Genomic DNA, 18236 nt, shown 5'->3' with positions numbered 1-18236 from the left:
ATGGGACTTCGTCGAAACGTCGCCAAGACACTTCCAATTTTACGCGGGAGAAAACCCGAACAACCAAAGACCTACATACAAACACCCGCGAAAACCTCAGAAAACATATATATATATATATATATATATATATATATATATATATATATATATATATATAATAAAATTATAATAAAGGTAAAAAAGGATATATGCAGTGTTATCTTCATTTTAGATGTCAAAAGGGTCTCTCTGTCTCTCTCCCCCTCCCTCTCTCTTTCTGCCCTTGGTCTGCCAGTCCTCTTCCCCCAGTGTTTGTGTGTGTGTGTGTGTGTGAGAGAGAGAGAGAGAGAGAGAGAGAGAGAGAGAGGCACTTGCGCTTCCCCCCGCTCTTTCTTCTTTCTCTCTCACTCCCTCTCCTTCTTGCTCTCTCCTCTCCCTATCTTTCTCTTTCCTCTCCCCTTTCTTTCTCTCTCCCTCCCTCTCTCCTCTCCCTTTCTTTTTCTCTTTGCTCTCTTTTTCTCTCCATCTTTCTCTGTCTTTCTCTGCCCCTCTCTCTCCCTCTCTCCGATCTTCTGCTCACCTGGCAAGCTGGCTTCAAGCCATTCTCCAACAAGCTGACACACATTCTTATTGGGCTAGCTCAGGGGTTGACAACCTCGGCTCTTTTATGACTCATGGACTTCAACTCCCAGAATTCCTGAGTCAGCATAGCTGGGCTAGCTCTCTCCTGCCCTTCCTGCTTCCTGCAAAGACGCAGCAAAGGGAGGAGCCCCGCCCAATAACCTTTTCAGCTCATCGAACAGGGTGAGGCCACTCTTTTTTACACACACACACAGAGAGAGAGAGAGAGAGAGAGTAGAGAGAAGGGAAGCACAAGTGCCTCTCTCTGTCTCTCTCTGCAAATGGCAGAAGTGGCTGAGAGCCACAGGAGAAGGCTCAAAGAGCCACATGTGGCTTCAGAGCTGCAGGTTGCCAACCTGTGCCCTAATCTGTCAGCTAAGAAAAGGGAAGGAGAAAGAAATACAACCTCCAGAGCCTGGCTTATTTCTCCATTCTCAAAAGGAGGTACAAAGAGCTGCTTGAACATCGCGCTATGATTGGAGTCGGACTGATGTTATTTTCCCTATTGTGGTAGCAAGATCCTATTCTATTCTATTCTATTCTGTTGTTGTTGTTGTTAATTGTGAAGTCGTGTCCGACCCATCGCGACCCCATGGACAACGTTCCTCCAGGTCTTCCTGTCCTCTACCATCTTCTGGAGTCCATTTAAGTTCACACCTACTGCTTCAGTGACTCCATCCAGCCATCTCATTCTCTGTCGTCCCCTTCTTCTATTGCCCTCAATCTTTCCCAGCATTAGGCCCTTCTCCAATGAGTCCTTCCTTCTCATTAGGTGGCCAAAGTATTTGAGTTTCAACTTCAGGATCTGGCCTTCTAAAGAGCAGTCCTAGGGATTGATCTCTTCTAGGACTGACCGTTTTGAACGCCTTGCAGTCCAAGGGACTCGTAGGAGTCTTCTCCAGCACCATAGTTCAAAGGCCTCAATTCTTTGGCGCTCAGCCTTTCTTATGGTCCAACTTTCACAACCATACATTGCAACTGGGAAAACCATGGTACAGGAAGCAAAAATAGAAATAATAAACTAGAAATAGTAAACTTATAAATTATGAAAATTTGCAAGTTGGACCTTATTGTATGTTCCAGTCTATGCTGGTAGCAGTACTTTTAAATTTATTTATAAACTCTCTGGATGTACAATGAGATAGTGAAGATAATAAAATAAAAAATACTAGGATTTTACTAGTATAAAAAAGGTTTTGCTAGAAGCAAATGTAATTCAAGGTAAGAAAATGCAGAACGATTGTTATAATAGACATAGCCCAGAGTCATTTTAGATAGTTTGAAGGACAATTTTCAGCAAAGAAGTAAACCACATTACAGACCTTTATTATTATCATAACAATAACAACAACAACAACAATACCCCCTGCTCAGGCAGAAAACCCTATCCCATTTCAGACAAATGCCTGTCCAATCTCTTCTTAAAGACTTCCAGTGTTGGAGCATTCACCGCTTCTGAAGGCAGGTTGTTCCATTGATTAATTGTTCTAACTGTCAGGAAGTTTCTTAGTTCTAGGTTGCTTCTCTCTTTGGTTAGTTTCCATCCATTGCTTCTTGTCTTGCCTTCAAGTGTTTTGGAGAATAGCCTGACTCCCTCGTCTTTGTGGTAACCCCTGAGATATTGGAACACTACTATCATGTCCCCCCTCGCCCTTTTCTTCATTAAATTAGACATAACCAATTCCAGCAACCATTCCTTGTAAGTTTTAGCCTCCAGTCCCCTAATCACCTTTGTTGCGCTTATCTGTACTCTTTCTAAAGTCTCAACATCATGGTGGCCAAAACTGGATGCAGTATTCCAAGTGTGGCCTTATCAAGGCATTGTGAAGTGGTATTAACACTTCACCTGATCTTGATTCTATCCCTCTATAATTTATATAATTAATATAAAATATAAATTTAAACTAGCAAAAATAACTTAATTTGACAACTTAAATGGTATTAAAAATTGTAACCACATTTAACAGTAATTACATTTCACTCAATAAAGGTGTGTCAGTTAAGGACACTGAAAAATATGTTCAACTGTCTCTATTGCCAAGAACCAGACAGAGAAAGCAAGCTGAGGCACTTCCTGTTTATCTCCATTCAAGTTATACATTCTAAAATATCCATTTAATTAAAGCACACTGCACCCATTCAAGTAGGTCACTAGTTCATTTATTTGACACCTTAGGAGCATCTCCTACTATTTTAAACATTTGAAAGACATGTTGGCATGTAAATACTAATTACATTTTCAACTGTGTGCAGCAAAGGCAGGCAAGCAATGTAAGTTATCCTGAAGTGCCACCTCCCTTCCCTTTCTCTCCCCCTTCCACAAATCCTCATGGAACTAGAGCTCCACCTACCTGGCTTTTTAGGCATAACCATTCGAGTTGACGAATCTGCTTGCCATCCCTCATCAAGAACTCCTAAAACCATAATATAGTTCATTAGCTATAATTAGTGTCATATACATGCTTCAATATGAAAAATATTGGATGGGATTAATTTCCTGATTTGTTTTGATTTCTTGTTTTGTTATTCCTTGCTATATTTCCATTTCCTATAAAGTGAACTACCGTATTAAAGTTAGTTTTCTTTTTATTCAGCCTGTTATCCTTTAACAGTAATATCAGTATATTAAGCACAAACTTTAGAAAACTCATTTTTGCTTTTAAAATTATTTCATACTGGGCAGTTTTGTAGTCTTTATTAAAGAAATGAAACAATCCAGTAAAATATTTATACATCACCACATATCCTATAAATTGATAATCTTCCCAAAAAATCAACAAAACAAAAATGTAATTCTAAAAATATGCATAGATTTAGAAAAGCTATAATTCATTTTTGTTTACAAAACACAGTTGTAACAACTGAAAGTTTTGTAATACAATTCTAATAAAATCCTTGTTTGGCAACTGCCTCAGATACTGTTCACTTTTGCAACAGTAATGAAAAAGTAACTCTGACCAATCTTCCAATGACCTTCACAAATCTGTAAAGCAAAGGAAAGCTGAAGATCGCAAGCAGTTTCACTTAGTGACTGCTTTGCTTAATGACCTTAGCTTAACTGGTCTCAACTGTGGTTACTAAACAAGATTATTGATTTAAAATTTAACACGCAATTTCAAAGATACATAACAAATGATGCATAATATTAAGGAAAAATCATGACTATTATTAGACAAGGGATTTTTCAATCTAGGCTGCAAGATGATCTAAAGAAGTCATAAACCGTGGAGGAAAGTTACGATAACATAAACATCAGCTTCCCCCACTATCAAATCATATAGAGGAGTGAGAGAATTGGGTGTGTGAGCTACCAGTGTCTAAGTATATTGATACCAGCTCAATGTAGAGTATATGCAATGTTTATTTTCATCTCAGATATTTTCAGTACCTTTTACTGCTTCTTCTACAGGAAGTCCAACAAAGGCTGCAAAATCATCTGCACTTATGGAAGGATATGCCCGAGAGACTAATCCAAACGCTCGCCGCCTCGTTGCATCTATTAGAGAGGTAATTAACGCAAAGCTAGCCTATCAAGGATAGCAAAACACTTTGTGTTCTTAAATAAGTTTCTTCTGAGAATAATTGGAAATGTCCACATTTATATGGGAGATGATTGGTTAGATCATGTAAACAAGCAATGACCCTTTATATAGAAACAGAGTATCCTATCAAAATATATGAAAAATGTTTTTACTTCAACACTTGTTTTTAATGAACTATAATCAAAAACGTAAAAAATTAAGTACTGAATTCCAATTTATAGAGCATGTCAATCTTAACCAAATCCCACATTATTTCTTATGTCATCTCAAATTAAATAGTGATGGCAGCTTAATTTTGATCTATCACAAATATCGATCTATCGATATTTCAGCGATTCAAGCTGAAAAATGACAACATTTCTCCTGGGAACTGGAATCAGGGTTTTGGAAATGGAGGAGCTTGTCAAGATATATTTATCAATGAAGATGAAAATTTGTTAAGCATGGCTCCAAATCTGAATAGAATAATGATATCATGGTATTCATGGCAGACAAGTTTCTATTGGCTTGCTGAAAACATAAAAAGTATAGCTCAAATGTAAATTTTTTAACAAATATTCAATCTATCTCAACTTATATCATTAACATATGACTGGAAACTCTTTGTGTTAAAGAGAGTTTGGCAGAATAGAAGGCATGAACAAAAAGTAATTCAGAAACAATAATTGTTCTTGACGCACTTTTGGGTGTACTTTTTCCAAATTTCAATCCTTAATCTGACTATAACCATCTTCCTATTGATACTCTTCCCAAGAAATTTTCCCGCCCCCAAACTACCAATATAATAACTTTGGAGGAAAACTTATTATCACTGCTATTTTTAAATTAAACTTATATGCTACCCATCTCGCCAAAGGCAACTCTATTACAGTATACATTTACCCAGAAGCATATATTGAAACCATAACCTAGCTATTAGCAATTACCCCTTCTTAAACTGTGCATGCATCTTCACTCCACTCCACCCCACAACTTTCCTCTCCTTTCTATAACACATTTCCTACATCAAACAGCCTCTTTTCAGTGGCCTGGCTTGGCTAATTCCTGAAGGCAAGGCCCTTAAAATGTAACAGGAAAGGAAGCATGGGGCCACCGAAGCCATTGTTTCTATTTCGTTTCATGGTTAATAATATGCACAATTTTAACTAGGATATTTATACCTTTAAGTGCTTCCATAATTGGTTGAATGGATTCAGACCACTGATGTGCATCAATTGTTGTATATATTCCAGGGAAATCTCTTTGCCAGATTCGCTGTCCTACTGCCCAAATTGCACCAAGTTCAAGATTTGTCTACAAAGAAAGAATTGAGAATAAAGCTGTAGATGTTTGACAAAACAAAACAAATATGCCTTTAGTTATACAAAATAGTTTGGCACCTTCTCTCTAGGTCTGCTGCTATATCTAGGATTTAAATTCAGTTTTAATTTGAGAAAGGTATTTAAGGCATATTAATTTAGAGAAAATATAAGTAACCTGATATATTTCAGTTTTCTGAATTACAATTCCCATCAGTATAGGCATGCCCAATTGTTATAAATATTATATTATATTATTTTGCACATACCTAATATACTCCTTGGGATCTTATGATAATAATATAAAGTTGAGAAACCAATGTTTAATAACAAACATGGCAGTTCAGGATTCACAAGTGAGGCAATCATACTACCACAAGATTAAGTTCTACTACGGTAATCACAATTGGCACAGCCTATTGAATAGAGATATCAACAAATCTTGTTTTTTAAATTAAGAATCACCTCTGTTACGTCATTCATAACATTCATTGTCACATTCTGCATCTATTCTCTTTGTCCTCATCAAGGTAGTTGGCAGGATATCCTAAGATTATATTGCAGCTGGCTAAATCTAAAAAATGGGTAACTAAAAATAAAGAATAACTAAGTAAAGAAAAAATGAAGATAAAATATATTAAAAACTAAATTGAGCTGCTGAAGAGGGCTAAACATGCTGCTGCTTTGCTGCCTCATTTTTTTTTAAAAAGCCCTTTACTTTTATTTGGCAGCAGAGCTAATTTTTCTCATTAGCTGATATTTGGGCGGGTCCCCTACAGAGAATTTTATTTTGCAATCAATCTAGTGAAATATCAAGGCAAAATACAGTGATGTGCTACTGCAATCATTATTCATGGATATGATCCATGACAAGAGTAGATCCTGACATACATGCTAGTTTATGGGCTTTGTTTTAACTGTTTCCCCTTTGTTTTAAAGTACTTTGATCTGATTTTAATGGCATTTTGATCTAAGATTATAGTGCAAAAAACTCCTCAATCTACATATGCTGCAATATTTTGATTGCTGTTATTGACTAAATCATTTTTAAACCTCATTATTATTATTAATGTTAAACATATAGGCTACCTCACTGGACAATAAGTCTTGACACTTACAAATAAAAATGTTAAAAACGAGGAGCTTCCGGTGGTCAGCGACGATGATGGCGGCTACCTTGTAGCCGTCCTCCTGGGACGGCGTCAGATCTGCGGAGCACAGCGCGCATCAGCTGGCCCGCGGCTCGAAATCCCCTTCCCGGGCGAAGGGAAGGGGTAGAGACTACACGAATAGAGGTAGAACCTCTTAACCCCCCCTGGATTCTTTTTGGAGGGGGGTAGAAAGAGTGTTCCCTCGGAGTTCGTGCTTTCTCCGCCTCCCAGCTGTCTTTGTTTCTTCAGAAACAAAGTGAAATGCTGCTACCATCTCCACGCCTAAAGTTTTCTGGTGAGTGATTTTTAAAGCAGACAGAACTGTTTAAAGGATTTTACTTAGAGTTAAGAGTTGTATTTCTTTTTATTTCTTTTTTAGCTTATGCTGATTTTTTTTCCTTTTGTTTTTTTTCGGTGGAGAGTGAGAGTGAAAGTAAAATGGCGTTTTGAAAGTGCTTTTTTTTTCCTTTCCGGAAAGAAAGAACGGACTTAAATGAGCACAGTTTTTTTCTCTTTCAAGTTTCTTTTTTCCTTTTTCTTTTAAAACGCTTTGGAAGTTTTTTTTTTTTTTGCACTCTCCCTGGTCCTTTTTTTAATTTTAAGGATTTTAGTATCTTTTTTTTAAGAAGAAAGAAAGAGAGAATAAGACTTTTAAAAAAATGGCTTCAAAGAGACAACCAGCTTCTATAGTCTCTAAGGTGGTTTCTTCTCCTGTAATTGCAACTGTACAACAACAACTTAAAGTTACACCACCAGTGCTGCAATCTAAGGTTACACCTCCATCTTCTCCTCCCTTGCCAGCCTTGTCTGCACAAGATATTAAAGATATAATGGGAAATGCTGTAGCTCAAATCAGGGAGGAAATGAAGCAACTTCTTGAAAAGAGCAAGTCTGAAAGTAAAGAGGAAATGAAGGACCTTTTTAAACAGAACAAAGATCTTCTTGAACAGAATAAATCTGAAACTAAAGAGGAAATGAAGGAGCTTTTAGTGGAGAATAACATTATTCTGAGGGAAGACATAGTTACAGCTTTATCAGGATTGGCTTCTGTGGTCGTGAAGTTGGATTCCAGAGTGGAAGAAGTTGCAGAGAAAGTAGACCTCGAGTATAAATTTCAAGATATGGAAAAAAAGATGGAAACTTCACAAGAGGATATTTTTATGTCTCAGTATAGGCAAATGGAATATGCTTTGAGAATTAGGGGTCTTAAAGAAGACATGAATCAAGACCTGATGGAGATGGTGATGAATGATCTAGCTGTTGCTCTGAATAGGGATAAAGATGGATTACGTAGAGAAGTGGAAAAAATCTACACAGTTAATTCTTGGATTGTGAAACAAAAGAATTTGCCAAGAGATGTGGTGATTTACTTTTCAAAGAGGTCTCTGCGTAATAAGATTATACAAGCTTTTTATAATAAGAGGTTCCAGATTGCTGCCCAAGATGTCATCATTCTAAAGGAAATCCCATCTAAAATTTTAAGAAATAGAAAAGACTTTGCTTTTTTAACTAATGAACTTAAAACAAGATTGATGCCATTCAGATGGGAGATTCCGATGGGTATTGTTTTGAGCCATGCGGGGACACGTTACAGACTTAATACGGTTGCTAAAGCCAAAGAATTTTATAATACGGTCCTGGGAGCAGGCTCATCTCCATCTATGATTCAGAAAGCTCTGGGTGGCAAAGAGGTCGAACAGCAGTCTGAAGGTCTAGGTTTGATGGCTGCTGGAAAACCACAGGTGGAATGGCTACGCCAAACAGAGGTTAAAAAGCAGAGAATGACCCGCGCAGCACATAAACGTAAGGAAAAGGAACAACAGAAGAAAGAAGCTAAAGAATCTTCTCATGAGAGTGTTTCAATGCCGGTGGGAGGAGCAAGACCCAAGAGTTCTGCAACACATTCTTCAGTGGCAGATCTTCAGGCAGTTTTCTCCAGGTTCCTGGTTAAGGGAGATGGCAAAGTTCCTGACCTGGAATGTTAACGGCCTCAATTCCCCACAGAAAAGAAAGAAAATTTTTTATTATTTAAAGCAACATAATAATGATATTATTTGCTTACAGGAAACTCATATCTTACTTAAAGATCAAAAATATTTAGCTAATGCTCGCTTGGGATCTCATTTTGCATCTCCTGCCCCTGGGAAAAAAGGGGGTGTGGTTATTTATGTTAAGCAAAGTCTACCAGCCTGCCTGGTAGAATCAGATCCTCAAGGAAGATATGTTATGATTGAACTTGGTCTATATGGTAAGAAAATACTTATAGCGGGATTGTACGCACCAAATCAGCAACAGGAACAATTTTATAGATTGTTACATCAGAAAATAACTTCGCTGGACTATAGGTCTGTGATATTAATGGGAGATTGGAATGGTGTTTTAGATACAAAAAAGGACAAAAAAGGTTCTTCTACTTTCTTCAAACAGGCTAAATTACCTAAAGCCTTTTTTGACTTGAAAGAGGACTGGGAGTTGAGGGATTATTGGCGTGAACGTAACCAAGAGGAGAGAGATTTTACCTTCTTCTCAGATAGACACCAATCTTTTTCAAGGATTGATTTTTTTTTTATTACAACAGACCTATATAATAGGGTAAAGTATGTAAAAAATTTTCCTAGGTCACTGACAGATCATAGTCCACTTGGATGGAATTGGTTGTCGAAAAAGAGGAGAGGAGATCCTGGAGGGTGAATGAGAACTTATTTAAACAAGAAAAAAATGTTCAAAAATTAAAGGAGTGCTTAAAGGATTACTTTGCTTTAAATATGTATAAGGGTACATCAATATCAATGGTATGGAATGCAGGTAAAGCCTTCATGCATGGGATCTTGATAAAGATGAATAATGTTTATAGACAAAGGCAGATTCAGAAACGTAAAGAATTGGAAGATGAGATTAAACTAAAAGAGAAGTTTTTGATTTTAAATCCTTCAGATGAAAAGGTTAAAGAAGCTATAAAGCTGTTAAGAACACAATTTAATATGTTGATGGCTGATCAAGCCGCAACTAATCTAATGTTTATGAAACAAAATACATTTTGTAACGCTAATAAACCAGGGAGATGGTTGGCCTATCAATTAAGAAAGAAACAGAGACAGAGAATTATAGATAAAATAAATTATAATGGTAAATTAGTGTATCAGAAAGAGTTGATCAAGAAATCTTTTCTAGATTATTATCAGAAATTATATAAGAGTACTAATGTACAAACTTTAGATATAAATAATTATTTAAGTGAGGCTAACTTTCCTAAACTAACAGAAGATCAGAAACAAGAAATTAATGGTTTAATTACTAATGAGGAAATTGTGACAGTTATTAAGCAATTAAAATTAGGTAAAGCGCCGGGTACGGATGGTTTGACATCCATTTACTATAAAACCTTAGTAGAAGAGATGACTCAATCTTTATGTGAGCTTTTTAATAATATATTACAGGGTTCAGAGATTCCTCCGTCATGGCGCAGTGCTTTTATATCCTTAATTCCAAAAGAGGATCAAGATCTTACCTTACCAAAGAATTATAGGCCTATATCTCTCTTAAATGTGGATTATAAAATTTTTGCAAAAATTTTAGCTAATAGGTTTATGAGGGTTTTGCAGCAGCTTATACATAAGGATCAATCGGGTTTTATAACCGGAAGGTATATGAAAAATAATGTTAGACAAATTATTAACTTATTAGAATATTTAGATAAGAATAACCAAATCTCTGCAGGGCTGATATTTTTAGATGCTGAAAAAGCCTTTGACCAACTGAATTGGCAGTTTATGTTAAGATTAATTGAGGAGATGAATTTTGGAGAAAAAATATCACAAGCTCTAGGTGCTATATATCAAAAACAAACGGCACAACTTATTGTCAATGGGGGTTTGTCAGAGGTTTTTACAATAGAAAAAGGTACAAGACAGGAATGTCCATTGTCACCGTTATTGTTTGTCTTAACATTGGAAATTTTGTTGATTAAAATTCGAGAGTCGCAGGAAATAAAAGGAATAGAAGTTAACAAAAAAGAATATAAGTTAAGAGCTTTTGCAGATGACTTGGTGGTTACTCTGTCTCAACCTACTTATTCTGTAGTAAAGTTACTACAACTGATTCATCAATATGGATGTGTTTCGGGTTTTAAAATTAATAATAATAAGACTAAAATATTACCTAAAAACATGACTGACCGGGACAAGCAGATTTTGGTTAATTTAACAGATTTTGAAGTTGTTGATAAGGTAAAATATTTGGGGGTTACTTTATCTGTTTCTAATGTAAAATTGTACAAGAATAATTATGAAAAGTTGTGGATCAGGGTACAGAAAGATTTGAAGAATTGGGATAAGTTACAGCTATCTCTTATGGGTAGAATTGCAGTGATTAAAATGAATGTCCTACCAAAATTTCTTTTTTTGTTTCAAATGCTACCTATTTTAAAGAATGAGCTTAACTTAAATGAATGGCAGAAAGGCATTAATAAATTTATTTGGGCAGGGAAAAAACCAAGGGTAAAGCTTAAAATTATGCAAGATTTTCGTGAGAGGGGTGGACTCAAGGTGCCGAATTTGAAATTATATTATGATGCTGTGGCCTTAACATTGATTAGTGATTGGGTAAACTTAACAAATGTAGAAATACTCCATCTGGAGGGTTGGGATTTACTTTTTGGATGGCATGCCTACTTAATTTTTAATAAAAAAGTGGATCGAGTTTTTAAATCACATATTATAAGGATCTCTTTACTTCGGGTTTGGAGGAAGTATTATAAGAGTGATTTTAAAATACCTTTATGGGCTATACCTTGGCATGCGATAGAGGGGATAAGGAGAGGAGTTAAAATGGATAGGGTTTCTTACACACAATTACTTAGATGGGATGGTCAAAATTGGCAGTTAAAATCTTTGGAAGATTTAGTACATGAAAATATTACCTATTCATGGTTTCAATATAGACAAATAGAGGATAGATGGAAGATGGATTGTAATATGGGCTGGCTTAGAGAAGATGAAAATCTTTTTAAACAAGTAAAGGATCAAAGACAAACTCACATTAAGAGGGTTTACGGGGTTCTAGTGGAATTGGATTCAGAATCTGAATTAATCAAAGACTGTATGATTAAATGGGCACAAAATTTTGGTGAACCAATCCCACTGGATACCTGGGAAATTATCTGGGTGAGGAATGTTAAATTTACACAAGCCCAGAACTTAAGGGAGAATTTTTATAAAATGTTTTATAGATGGCACCTTGATCCACAAAAAATGTCTCTTATGTATCCTGATTTACAGCCTAAATGTTGGAGATGTGGCTGTTTGGACGCCACCTATTATCATATTTGGTGGTCGTGCAAAAATATAAAAGCTTTTTGGATTAAGATATGGTGGAATATTCAAAGAATTTTTAGAAGGAGGGTAAAATTTACTCCGCAATTATTTTTGTTAGGTATTGTTACTGATTGTGATGCTAAGGAGGTTATATTGATGTTAAATTTGATTACAGCCGCAAGGCTGTTAGTAGGGCAATATTGGAAGAAGGAATCTTTGCCTACCTTGCAAGAGTGGTTTTTCAAAGTTTCCTATCTGGCGGAAATGGCAAAGATTTCGGCTTTTTTAAAGGAGCAATCGCAAGAGAAATTTTTTGTTGTATGGGAAAAATGGATAAATTTTATACAACATAAATTGGATATAAAAAAATATCATTTAGCTTTTTTAAAACTTGTATATAATTTTTGATATTTTATGGATTGTTTTCTCTTTTTTTCTTTTTTTTCTTTTTCCTATTTTTTTTCCTCTTTCTTTCTTTCTTTCTTCTTTTTTTTCCCTTTTAAGTATTTTTTCTTTTTAATGTTTATGTCACTTATATTTTATTATTAATTATTTTATAAGTTGTTAAAACTTGTTCAGGTTTCTTAAAATTTTAATTAAGCCTATATTCAGCTCTGAGAAGCTCGGGGGGGGATGGAGGGGGTGGTTTGGGAGGGGTTGGGTGAGGGTTGTTTTGTTTTTTTTTTGTTTTTTATTGTTCTTTTTTTGTTATTTGTAAAAACTTTTAAAAATTCTCAATAAAAAAAAACGAAACATGAAGACATGAAGAATAAAAGAAAGGCAAGAATGACAAAAAAAAAAACAAAACCAGATGGGTATAAAAAGGAACAAATGTACACCATCCAAAGGGGTTTCACTCATCCTCATCAAAGACCTGGGTAAAGAGCTAGGTTTTCAAAGCCCTTCCTAACATCAGCCAAGTCAGAACTGTACAGATCTCAGGAGGAATCTCATTTCAGAGGGACATTTCTGGGATCCTGATACATGGCATTGTTTAATTGAAGAAACTCAAAGGATTAAATTGGCCAGCAGATACTGTGGGATCCTATGGTCCCTTAAGTAGTCAGGCTCCATGCCATGTCAGGCTTTATAGGTAATGACCAAAACCTTGAATTGTATCTGGAAGCAAACTAAGAACAAGTCAGTTTGCAAAACAGAGGTGTTACATGGTTACATGTAACCAAAGTATGCCCATCACTGCCTGTGCTACTATATTCTAGACCAGCTGAAGCTTCCGGGTAGACTTCAAGGACAGTTCCACAAAGAATGTGGCACAGTAGGCAAGCCATGAGATGACCAGAGCATGAGTGACTGTCTGAAGCCCTCCCATCTAGGAAACAGCACAACTGGTGCGCCTGTGCAAAGGCCTTCTTGGCCATAGCTGATACTCACAGCCCAGGAAGACCTAGATTGCACAAAACCCTGGAGTCAGTAAATGTAACTCCATCAAAGGTCAGAGATGGAATATTCCCAGATCTTAGCATCCCAAACATCCACTGCCATTTGGTCTTGCTAGTATTGACTTAGAGACAGTTGCTCCCCATTCAAACCCACATAGCCTCCAGGTACTTGGTCCATCTATAGTCAAAATATACAGTTAAGTATCATCAGTATGCTGAACCCTAAACCAACAGATGACCTCACCCAATGGTTTCATGTAGATGTTGAAAAGGAAGAGAGAATAGAATCCTGCAATACCCCATAAAGCAGGATTTGGGAGCAAAAATTTTCCCCCAACAATGATTAGAACCGGTCCTGAAGAAAAGAAGGCAATCACTGTAAAACTCTGCTCTGCCTCTGACCCACAGAATTGGCTTAAAATGGTACCTCAGTTGATTGTATCAAAAGACAGAGATTAAGGAACACAATGATGGGTGCACCACCTCTATCCCAATTCTATCACAAGTGCAGCCAAAACTGTCTCAGCACTGGCCTGAAAACAGACTGGAGTATGTCTAGAACAGTGTTTCTTAACCTTGGCAACTGTAAAATTTCAACTTCCAGAACTGAATGTAACTGGGGAAATTCTGGGATTTGGGAGTCCATACATCTTAAATTTGACAAGATTGAGAAACACTAGTCAAAATAATGCACTTCTTCCATGGTTCTTATCAGCTGCAGACCCACCACCTTCTCAACCATCTTTCCCTCCATTTTTAAAAAGTACAGCTCAGTATTCAAAACTATTAAGACAGCTGAACTACAATTCTTAAAAACATATTATAAACATTTGAATAAAAATGGAAAAACAATAGTGTTCCCAGATATTGTTTTTTCTTTTGATAGCATTGAAAAATACTTACAGACTTAATACCAGTAGGAATTCTCTTCCAGAGATAACGGGCATTATTCCTAATAAAAATAAGCCAGTGATATGGACATTTAAAAAAATTAAATCTATTTAATAATGGTTATTTACTAGAAGTTTCCGGCTACATCCTTCTGAAAACATATCAATATACACTGCACATACATTTTTAAGGCAAAAGAATACAAATTTCATACTGTTTGTTTGTATCTATCATGTAGAACAGGGGTTCCCAACAGGGGGTGTGAAAACTTGGGTTTTCAAAATTATAGTGTATATGCATAATTCGTTGCTGTTATTTCAAACTTTTGTAAAGGGTGCGAGAATATATCAGATGCGTTCTAGGGGTGTGGGGTATAGAAAAGGTTGGCAGCCGCTGATATAGAACATAGGGTGGAAAGGAATTTTGGAAGTCTTCTAATCCAACCCTTTGACAAGTGCTAGAATCTTCAGACCATCCCAGAAAAAAACATGTTCAATTTTGAAAATCTCCAGCGATGGAGCACCCAGTACTTCAACAGGCAGGATGTTCCACAACCATAATTTATAACTTCTGTTTTTCTGTTAACCCTAGGGTTTAAGCTACATATTTCCATTTTACAATAAGTATTTATCTTGTGCCTTACATTCTTACTGCTTTGATATTCATGTTCAAAATTCTTGTATTCTGTCTTATATGTGGCATTGTAATACTGTCATCTAAGAACTCCAAAATAGCAAAAAAAAAAAAAAAAAAAAGCTTCCCAAATAGTTGCCGAGAATAACTGATTTGAGTTAAGCAAGTAATTATTTACTTGTAAATTTGTGGAAACATGTTGTTCAAATAAAGGGAAAGATACTCACCTTAGAGAAATACATTCCAATCTATGAAGTAATTTGCTTATTTTAATTGTGATGCTTCTGACACAAATAAACAAGTAATATGCTTTTCAATGATACCTAAAAACAGTATGAGCAAATTCAACATCCTACTTGTGCTAACTAGCAAAGATTTGGTTTATTAAAAATCAACAAAAGTGCAGCATACTTCACATATAGCTACATCACATGCTCTTGCTTTTACAACGCATTGATTTGGAATGCTAAGTATTCTTTTTGCCAATTAACGTAAATTCCTCTAATTCTAAAAACATTACCTGAATTGTGTCAATATGCCTATATATGTCTAATACAGACATGTCAAGCTCACGTCATGTGACGTCGCACAATGTATCAGAGCTTTTTCTCCATTGCCGGCAATGGGGTGGGCGCGGTTTTGGGATGACGCATCCGGGCCGGCAGTTTGACACCCCTGGTCTAATAGGTCCAGACCTATTATTAAAACACATTACTTACATATCATTATGCAGAAGATACAAAGCCAGGAGTTGAGCATAAACAGGTGAGGTGGTTATTCCTCCAGGGGCCTTAAAGAAATCAACATAAAATTATATTGTGTCCTATACAAAGCAGTATACAGCTGAGGACAAAGAACACTTGTAAAAACCAATTCTTTTCCCCTGAAAAGAAGTTTTGGGCAATCACCTGCTTTCCAAAAGTGCATGATACAGCCCATCCTCATTTCTGTGCAGTAAGAAAACATATTTCAATATTTTCAAAACTCTGGTCAAAATACATCACTAAAGTTTTTACTTCATTCAGATATGACATTCCTTCATCTTACTTTCAAACTCAATTTGAAGGACAACCAATTTGCTTTAGGACCTACCCATGCCTTTTACAAGATTTATAATTGTCTAATTATTCTGATTAACAAAGGTTGATAAAGAAAATTAAAAGAATATTAATGTGTTGAAATATACGGACTTCAACCCGGCAAAGGAGAATAAGGCATGTACATTTATGAGAAAGTGGTTATTCACTACATTATTTGCCTCAGCTAATGAAAGGCAAAGATTTCAAGGAGCTAATAAAATAGTCTTAAAATTACTGAGACATTAAGAGATAGATTACAATTTTTACCAGTGGACAATTACAACACAAATAGTATTGTTTGGAATCCCTATTTTATATAACATTCCAACAGATTTAAGCTGACTTATTTTGACCAGGCCTAGTATTTAAAGCAAAATTTGTAGTAACTATTTTGGTTGTAGAAACTATGCAGTTACTATTTGTAGTATTTGTAATAACTATGAATTTGTCCTTTTCTTTAATGCAGTTCATACAGGTAGACCACATTTTACGATGGCAACTGGGACCAGGATTACGAGTCATAATATATGACATCATGTATCATATCACTTAGTGAAAGAAATTCTGGTTGCTGTTGTAACCCCAGAACTGTGTGGGTTATTAAGCAGGAAGAGGCGGAGTGTGTGTGCACGCACATGCAGGTGCGAGGGACCAGGGGTGGGTCCTGGGAAATGTGAGCCATCCAGCCAGAGCTACACTTGGAAGTGCAGGGACCCTGGATGGGCAAGGAAGTGGTATGGATGGCATTTGCTATGAAGGTGAGCTGCCATGGAGAATGGGGTCCCTGGGATCTCATACCCTGTAGTGGGGCTTCTTGGGAGAAAAAGTGGCGGAAGTGATTTGCAGGACTGACTTGTAACTTTCCCTGGAGGCTTCCCCAATGACTTTACTTATGGGAAGCTGGCAAAGAAAATTGCAAATGGTGATATGATCACAGGGATGCTGTGACAGCCACAACTTTTCAGACCAAGTCCCTTGTTTTAATTTTAAACAAATGGTTATAACTTGAGGACTACCTGTACACAGGCATTATAAAGTCAATTATGTTTAATGAAAGAAGAAACAGGCTGCAAATTTCTGAACATTTAACTGAGGGCAAGTCTAATTTCCATAACTAATTTTAATGTTGATATTATTTAAGTTGTATGCCACCTAATTCTCAACAACTCTGGGCAGCTCACAACCAAGAAAGAAATTGGAATAAAATCAATAGGACACAAAGATAAAATGCAAAGGATTGTGTGCTATTTTGAGTGTGCAATGTTTCTGAAAAATCTATTGCTACCCTCCAAATTTAGCAGAACATTTCCAAGGCTCTCTAAGTGTGTGAAATCACAATTACAGAATTGAACTTTTCGACATTTTCAATGCCCCAGAGTGTTTCCGTTTGCTATATTGTACGGAGAAGAATTGCAGCCAAGACATCAACTAACCAACAAGGTTAGTTGAGCTTCCCAGACCTGCCTCCTCTCCAGCCAGCATTCGTTGAAGTGGTTGAGACTGGCGGGAGGAGCATGTGCCTGGTAACTCGCGCGCAGGCCCAGCGTTCCTGCTCCCTCACCTTCGCCCCACGTTTCCATGGACGCCGCCCCCGGCCTTCCCCCCCCCCTTCTTTACCTCCAGTTCCTGAGTCTCACACTGCTCCAGCAGCTTTCGGTAACTGAAGGCGCCGCTCGTCGCCGTCATCACTGCCACTGGCATCTTGGCGCCTCGCGCCCGCTTCGAAACAACTCTTGGCAGACGCTGGCCTAACAAGCGGCGAAATGGAAACTTCCTGGAGGCGGGCAAGCATTCACCCCTCCTATTTCCACTTCCGGCCCCGAAAATAAACATCAGGCGCGTCTTCGCTGGATTCTGCCCTCAGTGAGCATGTCGAACCTGCGTTTGTAAAAACGAATAGATATATGCAGATATGGAAGTTAGAGTGATACATTGACTGAACTTCCGGTTTCAATGGATTCTTCTCCACTCCCTTTGATTAGGAAAATGAGAAAGCGTCTTGAAGCATTCCATCAAAATTCCGCGGACAACTATCATGACGGTGATTATGTGCAAAATATTAACATCCAAAGCTATCCCTAAATATATACGCGAAAAGGTCAGGGGGTTTTTATTTAGTTTTTCAAACCAGAAATAGAATAGAATAGAGTCTGAAGGGACCTTGGATGTCTTCTAGTCAAGCCCCCCCCCCCCCCCTTCAAGCAGGAGAACCTATACCAGGGGTCGGCAACCTTAAACACTCTAAGAGCCACTTGGACCTGTTTCTTACAGAAAAGAAAACACTGGGAGCCACAAAACCCTTTTGACATCTGCATATATCCTTTTTT

The 18236-nt window shown here is 36.9% G+C and overlaps 1 protein-coding gene across 1 annotated transcript in view; it reads right to left on the bottom strand.

The window, feature by feature from the left end:
- COPS8 (COP9 signalosome subunit 8) overlaps positions 1–17725 on the bottom strand; it is a 30195-nt gene extending 12470 nt beyond the window's left edge. The window contains exons 1-6 of the mRNA XM_039326269.1: positions 17527–17725; positions 15550–15620; positions 14210–14258; positions 5306–5438; positions 3992–4099; positions 2955–3017 (exon numbers count right to left, since the gene is read on the bottom strand). Of these exons, the coding sequence (XP_039182203.1) occupies positions 2955–3017; positions 3992–4099; positions 5306–5438; positions 14210–14258; positions 15550–15620; positions 17527–17610 (508 nt within the window). The 5' untranslated portion in view covers positions 17611–17725. The remainder of the gene's footprint in view (positions 1–2954; positions 3018–3991; positions 4100–5305; positions 5439–14209; positions 14259–15549; positions 15621–17526) is intronic.
- Positions 17726–18236: the final 511 nt, after the last annotated feature.

The sequence above is a fragment of the Crotalus tigris genome, unplaced genomic scaffold (genome assembly GCF_016545835.1).
Source record: "Crotalus tigris isolate CLP2741 ecotype Arizona unplaced genomic scaffold, ASM1654583v1 scf7180000024340.7048381, whole genome shotgun sequence".
Lineage (NCBI taxonomy): Eukaryota > Metazoa > Chordata > Lepidosauria > Squamata > Viperidae > Crotalus > Crotalus tigris.
Note: the sequence above shows the minus strand (reverse complement) of the source record. Positions and strands in the feature narration are given on the sequence as shown.